The 19976-nt window shown below is 36.5% G+C and overlaps 1 protein-coding gene across 15 annotated transcripts in view; it reads right to left on the bottom strand.

Moving 5' to 3' along the window:
* Nucleotides 1-19976, bottom strand: part of PRRC2C (proline rich coiled-coil 2C) — an 85046-nt gene that overhangs the window by 10613 nt on the left and 54457 nt on the right. For 14 of the 15 annotated variants that reach the window (XM_031435775.2, XM_064477982.1, XM_064477986.1 and 11 more), the window contains 12 exons: nucleotides 18869-19077; nucleotides 17263-17417; nucleotides 15463-16315; nucleotides 14969-15054; nucleotides 12955-13143; nucleotides 12561-12812; nucleotides 11368-11460; nucleotides 8074-8175; nucleotides 4734-4935; nucleotides 2400-2603; nucleotides 732-844; nucleotides 357-493 (listed from right to left, as the gene is read on the bottom strand). In XM_031435775.2, the coding sequence (XP_031291635.2) occupies nucleotides 357-493; nucleotides 732-844; nucleotides 2400-2603; nucleotides 4734-4935; nucleotides 8074-8175; nucleotides 11368-11460; nucleotides 12561-12812; nucleotides 12955-13143; nucleotides 14969-15054; nucleotides 15463-16315; nucleotides 17263-17417; nucleotides 18869-19077 (2595 nt within the window). The remainder of the gene's footprint in view (nucleotides 1-356; nucleotides 494-731; nucleotides 845-2399; nucleotides 2604-4733; nucleotides 4936-8073; nucleotides 8176-11367; nucleotides 11461-12560; nucleotides 12813-12954; nucleotides 13144-14968; nucleotides 15055-15462; nucleotides 16316-17262; nucleotides 17418-18868; nucleotides 19078-19976) is intronic. The other variant, XM_064477983.1, reaches the window with a different exon arrangement.

The following is a 19976-nucleotide window of genomic DNA, read 5'->3' as shown; positions in this document are numbered from 1 at the left end:
TATCTGTCACGTCTCAGCTCACACAGAGCGGGCCTGGATTTATGAATGTCAGCAGTGAGATGACACCAACTTTTAGGTCCTTTCACAGCTATTTTCTGTGATTTCTAATTGTTACGGGATTGCTGTTAGCCTCTTCTTCAAGAAGCTTTGAAGCTTGACTTCGTTCAACAAAGTCTGAGTGACATGACCAGAGGCTGAAGTTCATGACATATAATCAACACACGTAACTATTTAATGCAGTTTATAACAGGGTCATTCTAGCTTTTGGGGGGAAGGAGGGAGCAGTAGGGATATGACAAAAAGGCTTAGCAATTACATCGTTTGCAACATCACAAACTTAACCTTAAAGCATTTACCTATATGGCTGAAGTGAAGAACTGAATAGTTCCTGAGCCTGGGATACAGCAGGTCCAGCACCCAAACTCAGCTGGGCTTGATGCTGTCCTTGCAGTGGCGCATAAATAGGGATTGGAATCTGCTGAACTGAAGTTGGCTGCAGTGCAATGAGAAAACAATACATGAAAACCATATACACACGATTACTTTGGAAAAATTAAAATTTGAGATATGAAACAAAGAAGGTATCAGTTCCCCATTGAAACAAAACCAAATATAAACATCTAAAATTGACTTTCAACCCATTACTAGTTCTACACTGAGCCCAAAATACCTATCACACTATAAAAATGCCAAGAAATGAATACAAGGTGGAAGAAGCCCGTGACATTTACCTGGGAGAGACCTGGCTGGAAGCCTTGTTGCTGAGCCAGGGATGGTGGGGCCAATCGCGCATGTTGCGTATTGAATAAATGACTCGTGTCCATGTAGAAAGCTGGGATTTGAGCTACAGATCATCAGGAAAAATAAGCAGTAATTAAGTACCTAAACTTCAAAACTTTCCACACGGTAACTAAAAACTAAGCTTTGTAGCAGATTTCAAATTAAGTGGGCCCTCTGAAAATACAACCAAGGAAAAACTAGAAATGTGACAAGATACAAATGCAAAAAGATGTGTAACTTCTATCAGTGAGGTATATGCAAATTAAAACAATGAAACTAGCACTTGTGAAGGTATGGGAAAGCAGACACTCTCATACACTGCCAAAGGGGCAAAACTAGTATTTTAAAGTATTTTACATAATCCACTAAAACTGAAAACAAATCTACCCATTTACCAGCAAACCCACTCCAATTTTAAATCTACCTACTAAAACTAAGCAAAGTATTTCAAAAGAACTGACATTTAATAATTGAAAGAATTTGGTATAGATTAACAGATTTCTGTATCCACACTATTTTGTGACATGCTGTTCTTATATAATAATATGCTTTGGAGAACTTCTCATGTTTTTTTTTTTTTCATGTTGTTTTAAATCTGTTACCATGATAAACAATACTGCAACAAATGAACACCTTCAAACATATTACCTCTGGTTAACAAGTAGGTTTATCTGTGTAAGATTCCTAACTATGAAACTGTTACTATGGTATGCATACATAAAATACTGAGGTACTTTTCTAAAGGAATTATGCCAGTTTACATGCTTACTAGCAATGTACTTTAAGAGTATTAATAATACCTGCAATCTTTATAGATAGGGGGTATTAAATATGCTGGATATTATCAATCTTTCTAATATTTCCCACATGGAAAGACAAGAAATAGCCTCACTGTTCTTTTATTTTGAATTTACATCATTAGTGAGCTTGAATATTTTTCAGATATTTACTATTTAACTCAGATTAGCATTGTGATATTTAGAATAACAAGTTACCCCCTGCATATGTAATTTTTTCTTCTTTGCTATTCTTAGATTTATTCTTCTCATGAACTTTATCATCAATTGTTAAGTTTCAGATGACAAACTTCTGCAGGGGATTGGTTCCAGGACCCCATACAATCTGCAGATACTGAAGTCTCATGTAAATTAGGGTACAGTATTTGCATATAACCCAAGTACATCCTCCACCATACTTTGAATCATCTCTAGATTACTTATAATACCTAATATAATGCAATGCAGATAGTTGCCAGCACACAGAAAACTCATATTCTTGGAACTTGTATGGAATTTTTTTTGCGTATTTTTGACCCATGGTTGGTTAAATCTGTAGATGTGAAGCCCACAGAAACAAAGGGGTGACTGTATGACAGCAATCTGTCTACTGTATATGTAACATGTGTAAGAAACAATTCCCAAGAGCCCCAGAGTGCTTATGAAAGAGAGGCAGCATTTAACTCAAAGAAGAAACAAATTTACAAAGTAGATCAAAAAATAATCTTGAACGGGTAAGAGGAAGAAGAAAAAAATAAGCATTTAAGATGTCCTTCATTCCAAAAACAAAACAAGATGTCCTTCATTTTCTAAATTCCTTATATTCAATCCTAAAAATCTTACCTGCTGCAGACTGAGACACGTAGACTTGTGGACTCTGTTGCTGCTGTGCAATAAGAGAAGGCATACAGCTTAACTGTGAAAAATGACTTGCAGAAGGCAGGCTGCTCGTCTGTAATTGCTGGGGTTTCACTTTACAAATATTAGGAGGGTCTGATGTGGTTGTAGATTTTGTACTCAAAGAAGAGGTAGTATATGTACCAGCTCCTACATTTGGGAGAGGGATAAAAAAAGGGGAAAATATAACATATTTTACAGTACCATTGTTGTTTGTTAACAGTCAACTCAAGCACCAATCAGAAACAGGAAAATTTAGTATTTATGTCTACCATGTACTTATTATGTACTTATACACCACACCTCATGCCAAAAGTAGATGAGGTGGCTTATGAAAGAAACACTTACACCAAATGCAAACAAGACTATAAAATCTGGAGAAATATAAACAACAGAAAATTAAAATGAGAAAATTTATAATCAAGAGCTTTATTCATTTACGGCCAGGCATAAATATAAGAATACAGAAGAACAAACTGCTGCACCTTAGAAATAATTGTGAATATAAATGGGCCTTGAGAGATCACAATTGCTCCTAAAGTCATTTAATTTAAGGTTAAACTTTCCCCCCATCTTTCTGGTCAAATATCTCAAGGATAATCTTCAGAGCTTCATTCATTTAGAAACAAATATTTGAACATTTATTAAAGGCCAGGCACAGACATAAGAACACAGGACAAAGTGCTGCACCATAAGAATAATTATTAATCCAATGTAAAAAATACAACATAAATCACTCCTAAACAGTCGTATAAACTTAAGGTTATAGCTCTCTCTTCTTGTATATACACCAGCAAAAACTGGGATATAATAATACCTTGAAAACAAAACAAACTATTAATAAATAAGTGGAATTATAAAACTTTAGCTCTTGAAGGGTCAATTCGTTCTGCTGATCAGTGAGCTGTAATGACTGCAGTAACAGGACAAATGACAACACTTGTAATTGGCTCAAAAGTGAGAGGCAGCAGTTATTATTTTCAGACCTCAAACAATGTTCCATCTAAGGGAGGTCCAAGATTGAGGTCCCTCTGTTGTTCTACCTGAGTCTCCACCAGTAGGATGACGAGGCAAGAAGGTCTTTGTTAAACATTTATCCTAGTTGAGGAGAGTCGGGGGAAACCAGACCCTGAGGAAAGAAGTAGCTGGGTTCCAAAGAAGTAAGAACTTTCCCAGTCCCTTTATTTCCCAATCTTCCTACCATACTCTCCTCCTGGATCCCCACCCTCTAGCCACCCAAGCAGACTGGTGCCCAAGCTGGTAAGTAAGCATAATGAAGATGCCTTGCAAATGGGTGGTAGAGAGTACCTGAAAGGGATTAAAGAGGGAAGAAGTATAGTTGGAGTATCTGGTACTTAAAACTAGCACAGAAAACTAGAATATTGAAAATCATTACTGCAATCATTAAATGAAAACCAGTCAAGGAAAGTAAATTAAATTCTCTGCTGGATATTTTTCACATGTATTGGGAAAGGAGCTTCCTACTGTTGTAGAAACATTAGAGAATATTAGAAAAGCTTAAAATGAAGTATGTTTTCAACAAAAGAAACATAGTTATAAACATGGTAAAAGGGTGTACTTTCCTAGAGTCAAATATTTCAGAAACATCTTCTCTGATTCTTTAAGAATGATAAAGCCCCATGAGATATAGTTCAAAGATTACACACAAGTGAAAAATTTAAGAAAAACACTTTCTAACTTGAGGTGCTGATGGAATTTCCTTAAAAACAAACAAAATCTCAAAACTAATGGATTTCATCTACTCCAATAACAGAGACTGGCAATTCTCCACCCTGCCTAATTCTAATAGAAAAGATGTCAACTCAATAGATTTAGGCCAATTGCTCCTTTAAATTAGGTAGAGATTGCAAAAAATTTAAAAGCTTTGTGATTCTGTTTTATTTCTGAGATGGTCTAGTTAGCTGTATATGAGTTAAATAATTTAAAAAAGGTAGAAAAATAGAAAAATTTAGAAGAATACGACAAAACTTTTCCCACTACTTACTTACTAGTATCTGTAATGGGGGTGGGGTGGGAAGAAGAGAAGATCAAACAAAGTATTTTAGTAAGCCTCAATAAATATTTGCCAAACAAAAATTGGGAGAGGACTGAGAGGGAAGGAAGTAAGAATGGCAAGCTTATAAAACAGCGGCTAATTATCTCATGGACAATCTTACATCTTTTATACATAATATTTTGGGGAATAGTAAATAGGAAAAGATCCTAAGAAATTTTAAATATTTTAAGATAGTTAAAGAAAAAGTACAAAAAGACTTCTACCTGATAGTGATGTTGTGGGAGTGACTGAAGCAACAGGAATCTGAGGCATTGATGCACTTGAGAACGAATTGTAATTAGCAGTGCTTGGTCCACTGGCACTACTGCTGACTCCACTTGCAATTGGAGGTGCTGTGGAAGTTACTGGAGATCCCTTTTCCCTTACATTTGGAGAATTCTCCCATGCCTTACGCGCAGACTCCATCTGCAACAAAATGAATATTTTCTTTTAGAGCAAAACAACAAACAAAAAAACCAAACAAAAAACATCAAAAACAAACAAAAAACCACAACCCATGCTAACATAGAGCTAATACACATATATAAAAACATATATTCCAAATATAGTATTTCAAAAACCACAAAAATAGAAGATCAAGACCCTAAGGCTTTCAAACCTTTCACTTTCCCCTTTATCTCTGCTCCTTTACTCAAACTGGGAGGCAGTGGTCTTTAATTATGCCTCAACAGAGAGCTTGTTGAAGGCTTTGGCAAACAGTTGAATGAAATATACGGTCACAGCTCCTGTATTATCTAAACACGAGTCCCTATTCCTACCAAGAGACGGAAATTCAACGCCCCTTTAGGACTAACTTAGGGCTCTGATTCCAGGAGGAAAGACACTAAAGGTCCTCCATTAATATCCATTTTCTTCTTTCTTTTTAAGCCAACAGTTCTCAAATGGCAGGTGACAGGCAACTTTTGCTGGCTGTTTATGCTCACACTGTTTTAAAAGGCAATGTAATCAGTTAGGTTTAGCCTCGGGTACAGCAGAAACTTCTTGTTTCACATCCAGACCCCATCAAGCATTTGAGGCACTGACTGCCACCATTTGCATTTGTGGCTGCTGGTTTTGGCTGTAGTCTAAGTCTGGTAAAAGGTAGAAATGGGTCTTATTTCAATCTAGAGCAGTGCTGTTCAACAGACATATAAATGCAAGCCACATATAATTTAAAAATTTTTAGTAGCCACACTTTAAAAAAATAAAGAGGTAAAACTAATTTCAGTAACATTTTATTCAACCCGATATGTCTACAATTAAAACCTATAACCAATATAAAAATTGAGACATTTTAATTAAAAAAAATTAACATTTCAGATCCAGAATCTATTTTACTTTACACTTAAAGCACACACACTTCAACTTGGATTAGCCACACTCAAGTGCTCAATAACTACATGCGACTAGTGGGTACTGAACTGGAGAGCACAGATGTGGATCCTCAACTATCCTGAGGCTCCTTGAACAGGAAAAGACCAAGTACAGAGAGTTTGAAGTTTTTAGTTCCACTAGACAAAATATTGGGCCGAGAAGAAAATCCAAGATAATCTATAAAATCACAGGGGCAATAACTTACATGAGGGTACTTTTCGCAAATAAGATTTTTAAAAACATTGTTAAGAAGCCTGTAGGTCCTTGAAGTACCAACTTTTAAAATTTCAACCGGACTTTAAGAATTTGAGAAACATTACTTATCTTTCTACTTCCCTGTTAAAATACTGTATATAATTTAACCTAATATTATTACTATAAATACAAAATAAAGGATATTTTTATGTTTAAGTCTTTCCTTTTCCTCACAATCACCTTGCTGGTTTCAAATGTGTTTTACTTTAAAACGAAAGTCTTGGAGGGTAAAACAAACAACCCCCAAGCCAGTACCACTTAGTAAGTTAGACAAAATGCAATTCACTTTCACTATCTGAGATTTTATGCTTTAGAGCAATTTTATAGACTACAATGCCTTTCATACCAGTTTTACTGTATTGCGAACACATAAAATTATAGCTCATCAAACTTACATAATATATAGGCCACACACAGTTGGCTTTATTTCATTTCTTAAGCAGCAATAAAATTTAGATTCTATTTTTTTGAAATTCAAGGAAACCAAAAAGTACAACTACTTAACTGTATTCATTTTTCCCCTTGGCAAATATATTGTCAATAATATCCATATAGTTGAACTTTCATACTTTATTAATTACCCAATTAAAAAGAGGTTAAAAAAATTAAACTAGAGAAAGTTGTAAGCAAATGCAATTTAAATTTACTTTAATTCAAATGTATATTATTTCCTTTTGGAGCCCATGTGGAAGTGTTTTCTGAAGAATTAACAACTGGCCTGAAGATTAATTAATGATGATACTCTATTTGCTTATGTGAAATGAGACTACTGCCTTGAACAGAACAAGGTAAAAATGTTCATACATACGGTACGAAACACAGGTTGAGACAGTCATTCAAATGGGAAAACAACAACAAAGGGTGAGTAGGAACTGGCAGCAAACAGTAAGGACTGGGTAAAGGTAGAGATGACACAAAGCAGAAGGTGTCTTATAAAATGTTATCCTCTCAAACTTGTATTTATTAAGCCTCTTAAAAAGAAGCTGAGGGGCAAGGGGATACCCAGTCAGGAGGCTGGAGACTCAAACAGAGAGTCTAGAAATAAACATTGGCCACATTATAAAGCAACTTAGCTTCTTCCTCTCCCAAAGACAATCAAAAAGATTTACTGGCAACCATTAGAAAGCCCTGCAAAAGTAGATGTTAAATATCTGCCCAGGTTATGAAACTTAACAAACAGTATCAAAGAGATAAATAAATGCACTTAAAAAAAATCCTTTTAATTCCACGTCTGTACTTTTTAACCTTTTAAATCTTGAGGTGAACAACTGATTTAAAATATTCCCAAATAACTCAACTGTAAAAAAAGTTATTAGTAACATAGCTCAAAATTATAAACATAATAGGAAATTAAAAAAAACAAACCAAACAAGCCTAAACTCCCTGACATTAAAAATCATGTATTGTTTAAAATCTCCTTTGCCCTTATTCAAAAATTATCAAACAAAAATCAAATCAAAATCACTTGTATTAATCAATTACCTCTTCATAAAATATTAGTTACTACATTGCATTCATTTAATTCACACATGACTTACAAGACAGAAAATTAGCATTCTTACTGTTACCAGTACTTAGGAGAAAACACATGCAACACCAAGTTAGCTGTTTTGTACACAACTAATACATCCAATAATTATTAAGATCTCTAAGAGGGACTCAGTACAAACTTTATAAAATGCTCTCCTGTATTCTTAAGACAAAATTCGCAAGCATAATAGGCCTCACTTTAAATATGAGGATATCAAGCCACTTCTAATTGGTATTAGCAGCTAATAAAATTTTAAGGTATAATTTGACATCATTCCACTTCCTCAGCTTACTGTTGTGGCTTATTACACAAAACTAGTAAAAATATCAAGAGAGTATTGTTGTTAACTTATGTCCCCATGCATGCAATAACCAAGGACCTTTAGATACGGATGTCGTACATACCTTAAAGGTGAGGCTGAAAGTAGTGGGAGGAACTGAAGTTAGGCTGGAGCTCTGTTGTATAGTCTCCCTCTTAGGGAGGGGGAGGGTGTTGGGCAGGGGCACCTGAAAAGGCAGGCAACACATATCACAATCTAACTAAGTCTCCTACAAAAGCCCCATTACAGATAATGCTAATGTATTCTAAGGTGGTTTATTTTTCATCAGAGCCAAAAGGAATATCTGACTTAGAGTTGCATTGTATTTATAGTAAGTAACTGATAATTTTGGACATTTTAGATAAAACTTCTGAAGAGATATACTATCTGATTATTTATGCATAAATTGACAGAAAAAGAATCTGTCCCAAATATAAGGTATAGACTCAAAGGCAGTGCTTCTTGTATTTTAATATATATACCAATCACCTGGGGATGTTGTTAAAATGCATATTCTGATTTAGTTGGCCTGGGATAAGGCCTGAAATTCTGCATTTCAAACAAGTTCTCAGGTGATGCAGATGCTGATGGTCCCTGAACCATACACTGTGTAGCAAAGCTCTAAGGAATATTTCCACCATTTACAGGATCCACAGGTTCTGTCAGAAGCATTTAACACGATAGGGTAAATATAAGAAATGAATCTCTTTCCTGACTAGATTGTCAACTTTGTTATACTTAGATTCAAGAACAAAAGTAACACTGGGAGGAAAGTTATGTAGTATCGCCCCCACCTCATTATACTAAACAACTGTTTTGCTATAGTAATACATGATTGTGGCAAGTATTAGAAACTTGAGGATATTAGAAACTCACTACCAGGGAGGAGCTCAGTGGTAGAGTGAGTGCTAAGCAAGCATGAGGTCCTGGGTTCAATCCCCAGTACCTCCACTAAAAGAAAGAAAGAAACAAACAAACCTAATTACAAATCCCCCACCAAAACCTCACTACCCATATCTCTTTTTTCCCTCTAAGTTTCTTGAGCTTGAGATTTATTATGTACTTTTACTGTATGATTGATTTTGATGGTTCACTCAAGTTGTTCAAAAAAAAAGACTGAGATGCTTGGGGGTTTTAAGATAATCACTCTGTGAAATCACAATCTAATTGAGATTTATAATACCATGAACTACTTAATGGAGATTATTTGATAAATCTTTAAATAACTGTGCTATAATAATAAAGACCCTGTATTTAAATTAAAGATATTCAAGATTGAAAATGACTATAATATTATCAGCTAAGATCCTAAAGTGTGTTATCTCAATAAGGAATGAGTCTTTTTTCTGTTTAATTTTTATAAAAGACAAAATTCTATGCATAAAATGGAATCCCCAAATAGACTAATGAATGAAAAAGGGACGTTACAAAAGATCCTAAAAATCTTCCCATGTGGGACATTTATTTTTAACACTACATTAAGTTCAGAATTAACACCACACTTGGCACAAATAAGCAACACTGAAATCACTCCAAGCTGATGACCTTTTATACTGCTCCCTGACCCAAACTGATCTTCTTGTTTTCAAACACATTCTGAACACACTGCTAAAAATCAAATACAGACTATTCACTTATACAGAGTAGCTCTCCTTGTAAAAGTCACTACATTACTAGTGACTAGCCTTGCAGATAACACAGAAACCATTAAAATGCTCATATGGCTATTTTCAATGACTTTTAAGGGTTCTGAGAATAATTATCTTTCCTTCTTTATTCATATTTCATAAATTATATTTTTAGAAAACAGTAGTTTGGTAAAAAGCATACTTTCTTGAAAAGTAACATCTAAAAAACACTATCTTTCTAAAGTTAGAAAAGATACCATAATTAAAGTATAATTAAACTATATTGAGATGTTAGTGATTCAATATTGGAGAATCTGCATAGTGACATCAGGAATTAAACTGACAGAAAGTTTTTCTGCCCTTCCCAAGTTTTCTATTACTTCTTATAAAAGTTAAATTTAATCTTTTCTCCAAAAGGTCAGGGGAAGAGAATTTGGCACATAGTGAAGTTTTCTAACATCTGAAAGCAGGACAAATTAATCAGCCCCTAAAGTGCTCTCCTACCACAAAGAGAAAATGTAACTTACTCCTGTCTCTCCCTTTTCCTCACCTACATAATTTAGAGTCCCTCAGCTGGACTACAAAAGTTGGATTACATGATCCCGAACGCATCTCACCTACAAGCCTAAATACCTATGCAAGAGGTAAGAACAGAAAACACAGGACAGACATTGTAATAAGATATAATCGAGATTTTTTATTTTCAAAATGATAGTTAAAGCCCTTTGTAAGAGACCTTTAAATATACCTCTAAAGGATACTTTTGAAAAGAAGCCTTTGCTTATTACAGAAGACTATATTTTAAAAAAGAAAGCAGCTGACCAAATTTCTACCATACCTGCTCTCCAAAACAAGAGCCGTATGTGTAACTTCTAAAATGCTCTTCTACCATGGGAGGCTATCTAACTTTTTCTGGTTTACACCTTTTCACCCGTCAATCAGTGAACTAGGCAAAATATTGGGACTGTGATGATTTCTTTTAATAAAGTCTCGTATTATAACATGATTGCTTTGGGAAACTAGAGCCAAATTTACATGACTTACTATCACCTTTTAACAGTGCATCTAAGGGTTTTTGAAGTACTTATATATACATTATAGCTCAATCTTCACAACAGGAATTTTGTTGTTAAGTTTCAGTATAATTTTGTAAATTCAAAAAGAAACACCTAAATCTTTGGTAATAATCTTCCTTTTAAGTGAGTGAGTTTTCACCGCATTATAAAAAGATTTCCTTTAAGAACAAAATTACCAGGGGAGGGTATAGCTCAGTGGAAGAGTACATGCCTGGCATGCACAAGGTCCTGGGTTCAGTCCTCAGTACCTCCATTAAAAATAAATAAACCAAATTACTGCCCCCTCCAAGCAAATAAAACAAACAAACAAAAATAATTGAAAATAATAAATAAACTTTAAAAAAAAGAACAAAATTATCAACTGAATAAAATGCTGAATCTGTAGAATGTGAAAGCTAAGAACAAAAATTTTTACAAAACCAAATTAACAGGATTAGTACTTATGAAATCAAGCCTAAGCCCCAGAAGCCTGGATATTAAACGTAAAGCTGATGACTTTCGGAAAAACAACAACTCAGCTTTGACTATCTTCCTTAACTGTATTACAGAGTTCCTAAACACACATTTACTATCACTCTTCTCCCGAGAGGAGTTAAAACATCGGTCGTAAAGTATGTATTAGATAACAATAGCCAGGTTTCTATCCAGCTCGCCACATCTCAAGTGATTACTTACATTATTAACCAAAGTATCCTCCATCTTTGCGTTATTAGTAGCCACAGAGTTAGGCAGAGAAGAAGAAGGTGTAGTATAGTCTGTTACAGACTCCTGTGGAGTAGTAATAGAAAAAAATACATTTAACACTGAATTAAAGAGCCACTTTCTAATGAGGGTCTAATAGCTGTAAAGTTGTTTTGGAAGAAAGCAGGAGAAGAGAGCAGGCCTTAAGACTCAGCTTACTCAAATCTTAAAGATCAACAGTGGGGTAAAACAAGCACAGACCCAACACATTTCAACTATTGCTGAGGTCCCATACATTTAAAAAAAATATTCTGCGTAGTACTAGGAAGCTGTCAACAGTACCAAATATGTGCTTCTGTGGATTACTAAAAGAACTCTGTGTGGTTCTTACACTTAATCTATAGCTTACTTTCAACTACTGGTTTCTTATTTTCTTCAAAATAAGAATGGATAAATGAATGTCAAGATCGTAGTTGTCACAATTAATTAGGTTGTAGGATACATTCCTTGTTTATCATTATGACTCTCTTCTTTAAACAAGATAGAGATGGATCACATAAGCCTTTTTACTTCCATGCTTTGAGTTGAATGGCAATTAAAAAGAGGAAAGTATTCAAAGCATATGAAAGATTCCATCTACCTCCTCAATGAGTAAATGTCCCAGAGTGAACACCAAATACCAGATATAAGTTTGATACTCCCACAAGAGTTAGGCCTTGTAAGTTAGTCACTCAGCATATTTTGCCTTAATGGGTATTTTTAAAGATATGCATCTTTCATTCAATGTGGTCCGTAAATGCTAGTCAACCACTTCCTCTGGTGCTCAACCAGTGAAACATATCTGCTCCACCCCTGGAAGAAAACTGGCTGTACTGGAGTTACTAAAAGTTTGTTTTATTTCCTGACTTAAGAATCTCACTAGTGGGCAAGATAAGGAAGGCTCCATTGTAATTCCACTTACAAAATAAAAAGTAATATACAGCAATTCTTTCAAGTCTACAAACCCAGTGAAAACCATTCTATACTTCTATAGATTTTTTTTTCACTTTAAACTAGAATTACATGCCTCAAGCATGAAGGGAGGGAGAGGGAGGGAGGGAGGAAGCAAAATAAATTGTTGCTGTTTTCCCCACTCATTTTAGTCCATTTTGCATCAACTAAACTGGTAATCATTGTACGCTGCTTACCTTCACGTTAGTGCCATATTCCGTGGATGACACTGAGATCATTGTTCCTATTTCGGTAGACATTTCTGAAACTGCTTTGGTTTCCTTTGTTGTCACAGGATCTGCACTTCTGGCTGTAGCAGGGCTTGGTTTTTCTTGTCCTTCCGGCTCTACCTGTTGGGCATCTTTTACTTTTCTATTTTTTAATGAACGTTCCTTTCCAATAGGACCAGGTTTATGTTCTTTGTTTTCTACTGGACTCAAATCTGGAAGCTAAATTCAATGTTTACGACAAAAACACATCATGATCAAAGACATTCACTGAAAACTAAATCCAATTTTAAAAGTGTTATTTGTTCCCCATGAGTGTTAGTGGCTCTCACACAATCATGCCTGGAACACAAGCCGTATTTACCTTCTGGGCTTTGATGGGGCCTGCCCGTGGCTGCTTCTGCCGTTGTTCTTTGGGTTCAGACATTTTGTCAGTAGGTTTTTCCGAAAGCACGGGAACAATTTCATTTCCGTTCCCGTTTGAAGCTGGAGCACCAAACTGAATTGTGTCAATTCCAATGTCAACTCCACTTTCTTGACTATTCTTTGCTCCCTAGTGAGAAAATATTTAGAAACTTGTTATCAAAGCTAACAGAGTTCAGAAGTGACTAAACAATCTATGTAGTAGCACACAGTTTACAAGCACAATAGAGGGTGTGATGCTATCTACATCTGAGGTTAACTGTCACTGATTACGTTTTAAGAGAACATTCCTCTAATCACTATAGATCTCTATCAAAACACAACTGATACAATGAAAATGAGGACAAGGCTTAAAGTTTTAAAGTCCTGGGTTTAAGTGCCCTGGATTTAAGGGAAAATCACAGCCTCAAGTTATTTCATTATTTTAAACAAATGTAAAGCAACAAATACACAGAGATACCACCAGCAACAAACAGATAAAAGAATTAATAGGAGAGAAGAAAAGATAGGAATTCCACTATCACCTACTTTTGCACTGAAAATAAAGTGAAATAGCATACTTTTTGATTGGTAATGGAGTGCCTACACCTTAGGAATCCACTCTGAACTACAAATTCTTATATTCAGCTATCTACTCGACATTTCCACCTAGATGTACAATAAACTTCTTAAATCTAACATGTCCAAAACTGAATTCCCTTATATTCTTCCCCAGTGATGATCCATTTTACAGCTTCCCAATCTCAACTGATGGGAACTCTATCCCTCTTGTTGCTTAAGCTGTAAAAGCTTTGGAGATAACTGACCCCTTTTTCTCACATACCACATTTAATCCATCAGTCAGCCCTGTCTTCAAATAGCCAGTAACCAACCATTTCTCATCGCTTTTAATGTCACTTTCCTGGTTTAATTTATCATTTGATTATTGCAATAGCTTTCTAACATCTACTCTTTGCCCACAGACTGTTCTTAGCAGACTACTTAGAATGGTCTTAAAAGTCAGATCCTGTCATTATTTTGCTCAAAACTATCTGTTGTCTTCCTACCTCGCCCAAAGGCCCTACCAGATCCCCAACCTGTTCTCTTTCCAACTTCATCTATCCTCTCTTCATCCCTTCCTTCAATTCAGCCACATGGAACTCCCTGGTGTCCTTCAAACATACCAGGCTTGCTCCTGTCTGAAGGCTTTTGTATTTGCTATTCTCTGAACAAGGAATTCACTTTCCCTCAGGACAACTAACAGCACACACTTTTACCTCCTTTAAGTCTTTAATTCAAACGTCACCCAAGTAGCCTTTCTTGGCCACCCTATTTTAAATTGGTTTCACACCCCTTGGCAAATTCCTTCTATACCTTTCTGGCTTTGCTTTTCTCCGCAGCACAGACCACCATTTAACGTACTGTACGTTAATTACCATTGACTCTCCCTGATCGCCGAGCTTGTATTCTGTTTTTACACCACCTCTCCACTCTTTTGTGAGGCCACAAGTTACAGCAGTGCCTAATACATAACAAGTGCTCAATAAATGTTCAACAAATGACGAACTGCTGACCTAAATAAACATTTACCACTACTGCACATTTGAGAAATTAGAAAAAACTCCTGTAAACATGCATACTGCATTAAAAACATAGTAGAAAAGTTCAGAAAACAGTAAATAGCACTCTCTGTATCACAAGGACTTTTTCTTAAGACTAGCATTTTTTAAATTAGCCTTAATATGTCTGAAGCAACTTGTAACTGTTGAGATCCAGCAGCATTAGCATCACTTGAGAACTCAGAAGAGTACTTAGGCCTCAACCCTTCCTAAAGAATCAGATACCCTGGGCGTGGGTCCCAGCAATCGACTTTAATAAGCTCTCCAGGTGATCTGGATGTATGCCAAAGTTTGAGAAACTGTTTCAAGGATCTGTCACACTAACCCCACCAAGGGCACTATTAAGTCTATTCTTACCTCTGATGAAGTAGCTGATCCAAACGATGTTAGGGGCTTATTCCAGGCGCTGACTGAAGGTGGCTGTGGTGGACTAATAGGACCTACTGAAAAGGGAAAGTCACAGGGAACGTGACCATTAAAGTTTACAGGACAATAATCCTTAATCCACTTAATCCTTTCTTTTAATGGCAGCTAAACGATAAAACAATGACTCCACATCATACTTAAGACTCTTGCATACCAAAATAAATACATCTGCCTAAACAATGTATTGTCTTTTTTACCAACACAAAATTGTGTCCATAAAATATGGCTGTTAAAAGTATAACATACTTGTCTTAGAAACAAAAGGTTGAGGAAAAGAAGCTAAGAAAAGACTACTGTTACTGCTTCCTACTAAGAAAAAAGGAGATGGCTAGGAAAAAACATACTGAATACATACATAAAATTAAAAACAAACTGCAACACTCCCATGCCACTCCCCAGCGGTTACTTCCTTGTTGCACACTTACATTTCTTAGAGATGTCATTCAGCACAGCTGGTGCGGCCACTTTATTGTCCCATAATTCATTCGTAAGCGGGCCATGTGACTGGGAGGCCTGGAGGGGTTTTCCTGGGGCTACATAATCTGTGCCATTGGGTGTCTGGGCTGAAGGTAGTCTAATTGAAGGTGGCGGCTGTTTTGAAGATGGTGTTGTAGCCTGCAGTGGACTCTGGACTGGTTTGTGAGTCTGTCCCTGACTCTGGGCTGGGGTTGTGGGGGCTGGGACTGGGACTTGGACTAGAGCAGAGGTTGGGGCTGGGGCTGGGGCTGAGGCTGGAGCTGGGGTTGGGGCTGGGAGTGAGGCAGGGGCAGACGGGGCTGGGGCAGGGGCAGTCGGGACTGAGGCGGGGGCAGTTGGGGCGGAAACTGGTGCTAGGGCTGAGGCAAGGATGGGAAGTGAAGCTGAGGCAAGGATGGGGACAGAAGCTGCGGATGAAGCTGAGGCAAGGACTGGGGTTGGAGGTGGAGCTGACGAAGAAGAGGCTGTGGCCGTGGCTGAGGTGGAGGCCGGGACTGGCACTGAGGCTGAGGCTAAGGCTGGGAGTGAAGCTGAGGAGGAGGTCAGGACTGGAACTGCGGCTGGGGCTGGGAGCGGAGCTGATGGCGATGCCAGAACGGGAGATGGGGCTGAGCCGGCCAGCGGGGCCGAGGTCGTGGCTGGAGCTGAGGCCGACGCCACACCCGGGCAGGGAGCTGGGGCCAGAGATGAGGCTGGAGACTGTGTTTGCTGGGTTCCTGTCGCCTGCTTTTTGGCAAATCTTGGCGGAAGCTTAGAAGTCTGACTTCTTCCTTTTTCGTTTGCATTCTTTTTATTCCAGACCTTAAAAAATTGGCAGCAATCACTTTTGTCAGTAACACAGCTCAAAGTTCAAACACTTCATGAATGGAATTTCTGACAAAGCAACCTACTGCTAATTTAGCTCCTTTACTTTTCAAAATAGGTACTTGATAAAAAAAAAATGTCAAGGTTGCTAATGAGATTTTAAATTATTTAAATTTAAAGATATTATCGGTGAAAAAAAGACAAGTATTCATTATACATTCTTGACACACAGGTGCACCATCCCTCTCCGACAATTCTGAAATTAAAAAAACTAAGGAAATTCGTAGTGAATTCATTTGGCAGCAAAATCTGACCCCATCTGACAAGAAACTATCAACTTCACTCAACTTGTGTTTGCCACAGAAACATTCATTCTGTGATTGTTGCTGGGTGTTCTGCTATACAGGACATATTCACTACTGTAACTTCTTAAAAAAAGATAGATGACTTCTGGAATATCTGGCCCCAAGGGTCATATTCAGTTAAACTCAGTATTACCATCCTTATAGGACTTTTTACAGTGTTTCCTGTTTTGAAGACTTCTCATCTTTATCACTGTGACCTATGTGCTCTATTTATTTTTATCTTGTGTCAGCATTTAGCAAAATGGGTGTTTGGGTTGATTCAAATGAACTAACTTATTGTGATGCATACTGTGTATTGAACTGAACTAATTTAGATTACAACAAAAAACTTAGGTTAAGAACCTGCAATTTATTAGAGATCAAGGCAGCTGTGTTCATTAGACTTCTAAGATAATTTAAAATTTACTCCAAATCTGCCATGAAGTAAGACAGGCCAAATAAGATGACCAATACAAAAACATAAAATATGTTGTTGAAATAAAGCAAAGATGATCTTCTCCAAGGCAAACAGTGAGTTATAGTGATTATATTCTATTTTAAAACAATCTAAATAACTAGCAACAAATTGAAACACTAAACCTGTATGATTTGTTCTTCCTTCTTTCGGCGTTCCTCATCCTGTAAACGTTTCTGTTGTTTTTTGGATACCACTTCAGTAAAACCATCATCATTCAAATTCGACTGGGGGTCTTCAACTACCGTTACTTCAGGGTGGTCATCAATTATAACAACACCTATGGGTATAGAAAAAGATTTTAAATGATATTTTCTTTTTTAAAATGAAAAGATAAAAAAAATTTTTGGTCCAGTATTAATTAAAAAACACAAAGATCTAGTGCTTATAATTCATAGTAGAACCCATTTTCCACACCTTAAAATGGCCATTTATTAGTAAAATTTGAAAGCTTCATAAACAAGGTTAAAAACAAAAGTCCTTAAACTATCTACTTTGAGAGGGATACTCCTTTTTTTTCTTAAGCAATACAGTGGTAATGCCTTTACTTAAAAAATCAGAATTATCTTATCTTAGTCAAATCACCTATCTCTATCCCTCCCAACCTCAAGATGTGTATTGTGTTGTAAAGACCAAATACTACTTCGTCTAATTTGCATCTAATCATCCATTCTAAGAGGTGGGTATTACTTTTGTTTCCCCTTTTCAAAGAATGTACTAAGTTTGTCAGAGGAGGTGCTCACAAGCTAAGCTGGTCTTATGAAGTCTAGAATTAGTTCTCAAAAGTCTGTGTGCATGGTAATCACCTCAAGAACTTGTTAAACACAGACTTCTTCACACTCCAAGTTTCTGATTCAGTAGGTCAGGGGTAGGACCTAAGATTTTGTATTTCTCAGAAATTTCCAGGTAACGTAGATGGTCTGAGGACCACACTTTGAGAACTGCTAGTCTAGAAATACAAAGCCAAGGTCCTGGGCCTGAATCAGGTTTAATATGTATAAACAATCATCAACCAGATGAAAGGAAACTCTCGTCTATATCTCTAATACTGGAATAACAACACATAGCCCAAAGGTTCCCGATACTACTATCTGCTCTTAGTGAATCTCTTGAAATTATTCAATATTTCCAGCTTAAGTCTCATCTGAATGAATAGTAAATAGCACATTTTTACATGCATTAAGTGTCTACTCACAGATAATTGCCAATTTCCTCATCAAATATTTCCTTATTGCTGTTATCCTTTGCATGTGATATCCTATCACCGCATGCTTTTCTGAAAATATTTACTCCTAGCAACACTACCGCCTATCCTATTATTTATTCTCTATTTACCATATCTTAGATACCAATTTTATCAAGGTCATAATTCACTGAGGCTAACACTGAGGCTTTCTTTTCAGACACAGCATATGTACAGATATAATTAAGCATGTTCATTTGACTTTGAGCTTTCCCATACCTGTTTAGCAAGGTAGAGTAGTTAATTTCGTCCCTTTTCCATGAAGAACAGTGAAGCCCTGTGGATTATCTTTACAAGAATTTTATCAAGCATGCAAGGCTATGCTAAAAGCTGGTGTTATTTTAGTTCAAGCTGCATCAGTTAATGATTCATAACGAGCCTCTAACTCTACCTTGAAGTCTAAATCTTTTATTGATGACTTATTTACAGCATCTACTTAAATGTAACAGACAGACAGACAGACAGACAAAAGAGACCTGAAAACGCACTTGCATAATTGTTGAGATCAAACTGTGATAGTGCATCCACTTTCTCTTTGGGTTTTTTAGGGCCTGGTTTGGGGTCTTCTCTTTTTTTCCCCGTAGAATCTTTGGAGTTCTTTTGTCCTGTACCATTAGGTGCTCCTTCCTGGTGGTGTGCAGAGGTGCCATTGACAGGATCAGCACCAGTTGTGCCTGCCGACTGGTCATCAAATGGTCTACAAAATAATAATTTAAGGTATCACTACCTCCACATAACTGAGTAACAATAAAAAAAAGGTCTTAGTGGCAGTTTCTAAAGGTCAATCTAAGAAAAAATAGCAGTGAGACAGAAGCCCCTAACTCTAAAACCAACAAGCCTTAGTGACTTTTGTTGAGTACAACCGACTGAGCTTCCCAATAAAGGAGAGAGACTAGCTCCTTACAGTTCTTTCCAGCAATTAATCCTAGAATTATCTCCCAGAAGTTCTTACTGTATCTATCACATTATAAATGAGCTAATAATCAACACTGTTCACAGCAGAAATTTCCTGTGATCCAAGCTAGACCAAAGTATTCACTAGTGGATCTTCTCCACAAGAGGGCAGCACATGAAAAAAAAATTTAAAAGCATTCTGTGCCTACTCTACATACATACTTTTTGAAAAAAGTTCAATCAGATTTATACATAAATGCAAACATATCTTTTAAAACCACTCTTCATATGGAAACCATTCACTTCACAAACCAAAGGTATTTCTATAGATTTTTTTTCCCCTAACAAATTCTCTCGGGTTCATTTTATGAAAATACACCATGAAAAAACAGCTCACCGATTCATTTTCAGCTCAGCCTATAGTATTACTCAAGATAAAAGCTCACTGAGAGCCTGATAAAAAGCTTGACTTCAAATATTTGAAGAATGCATTCACTTCTTCCAAATAGGACTCTTCCAAAATATTCATTTTAACTACAGCCAGTAACTGCTGTTTCTGCAGGTTCAAAGTTGTTACCATCTACACTGCACAAATATCAGATCAATTTCCTCCCTGAGCATTATCACTCGAAATTCAAATAGTTCACTTATGGTCAACAATTACATCATTACCGCAACTATATATGTTATCCTGTTCTTCTG

The sequence above is a fragment of the Camelus dromedarius genome, chromosome 23 (genome assembly GCF_036321535.1).
Source record: "Camelus dromedarius isolate mCamDro1 chromosome 23, mCamDro1.pat, whole genome shotgun sequence".
Lineage (NCBI taxonomy): Eukaryota > Metazoa > Chordata > Mammalia > Artiodactyla > Camelidae > Camelus > Camelus dromedarius.
Note: the sequence above shows the minus strand (reverse complement) of the source record. Positions and strands in the feature narration are given on the sequence as shown.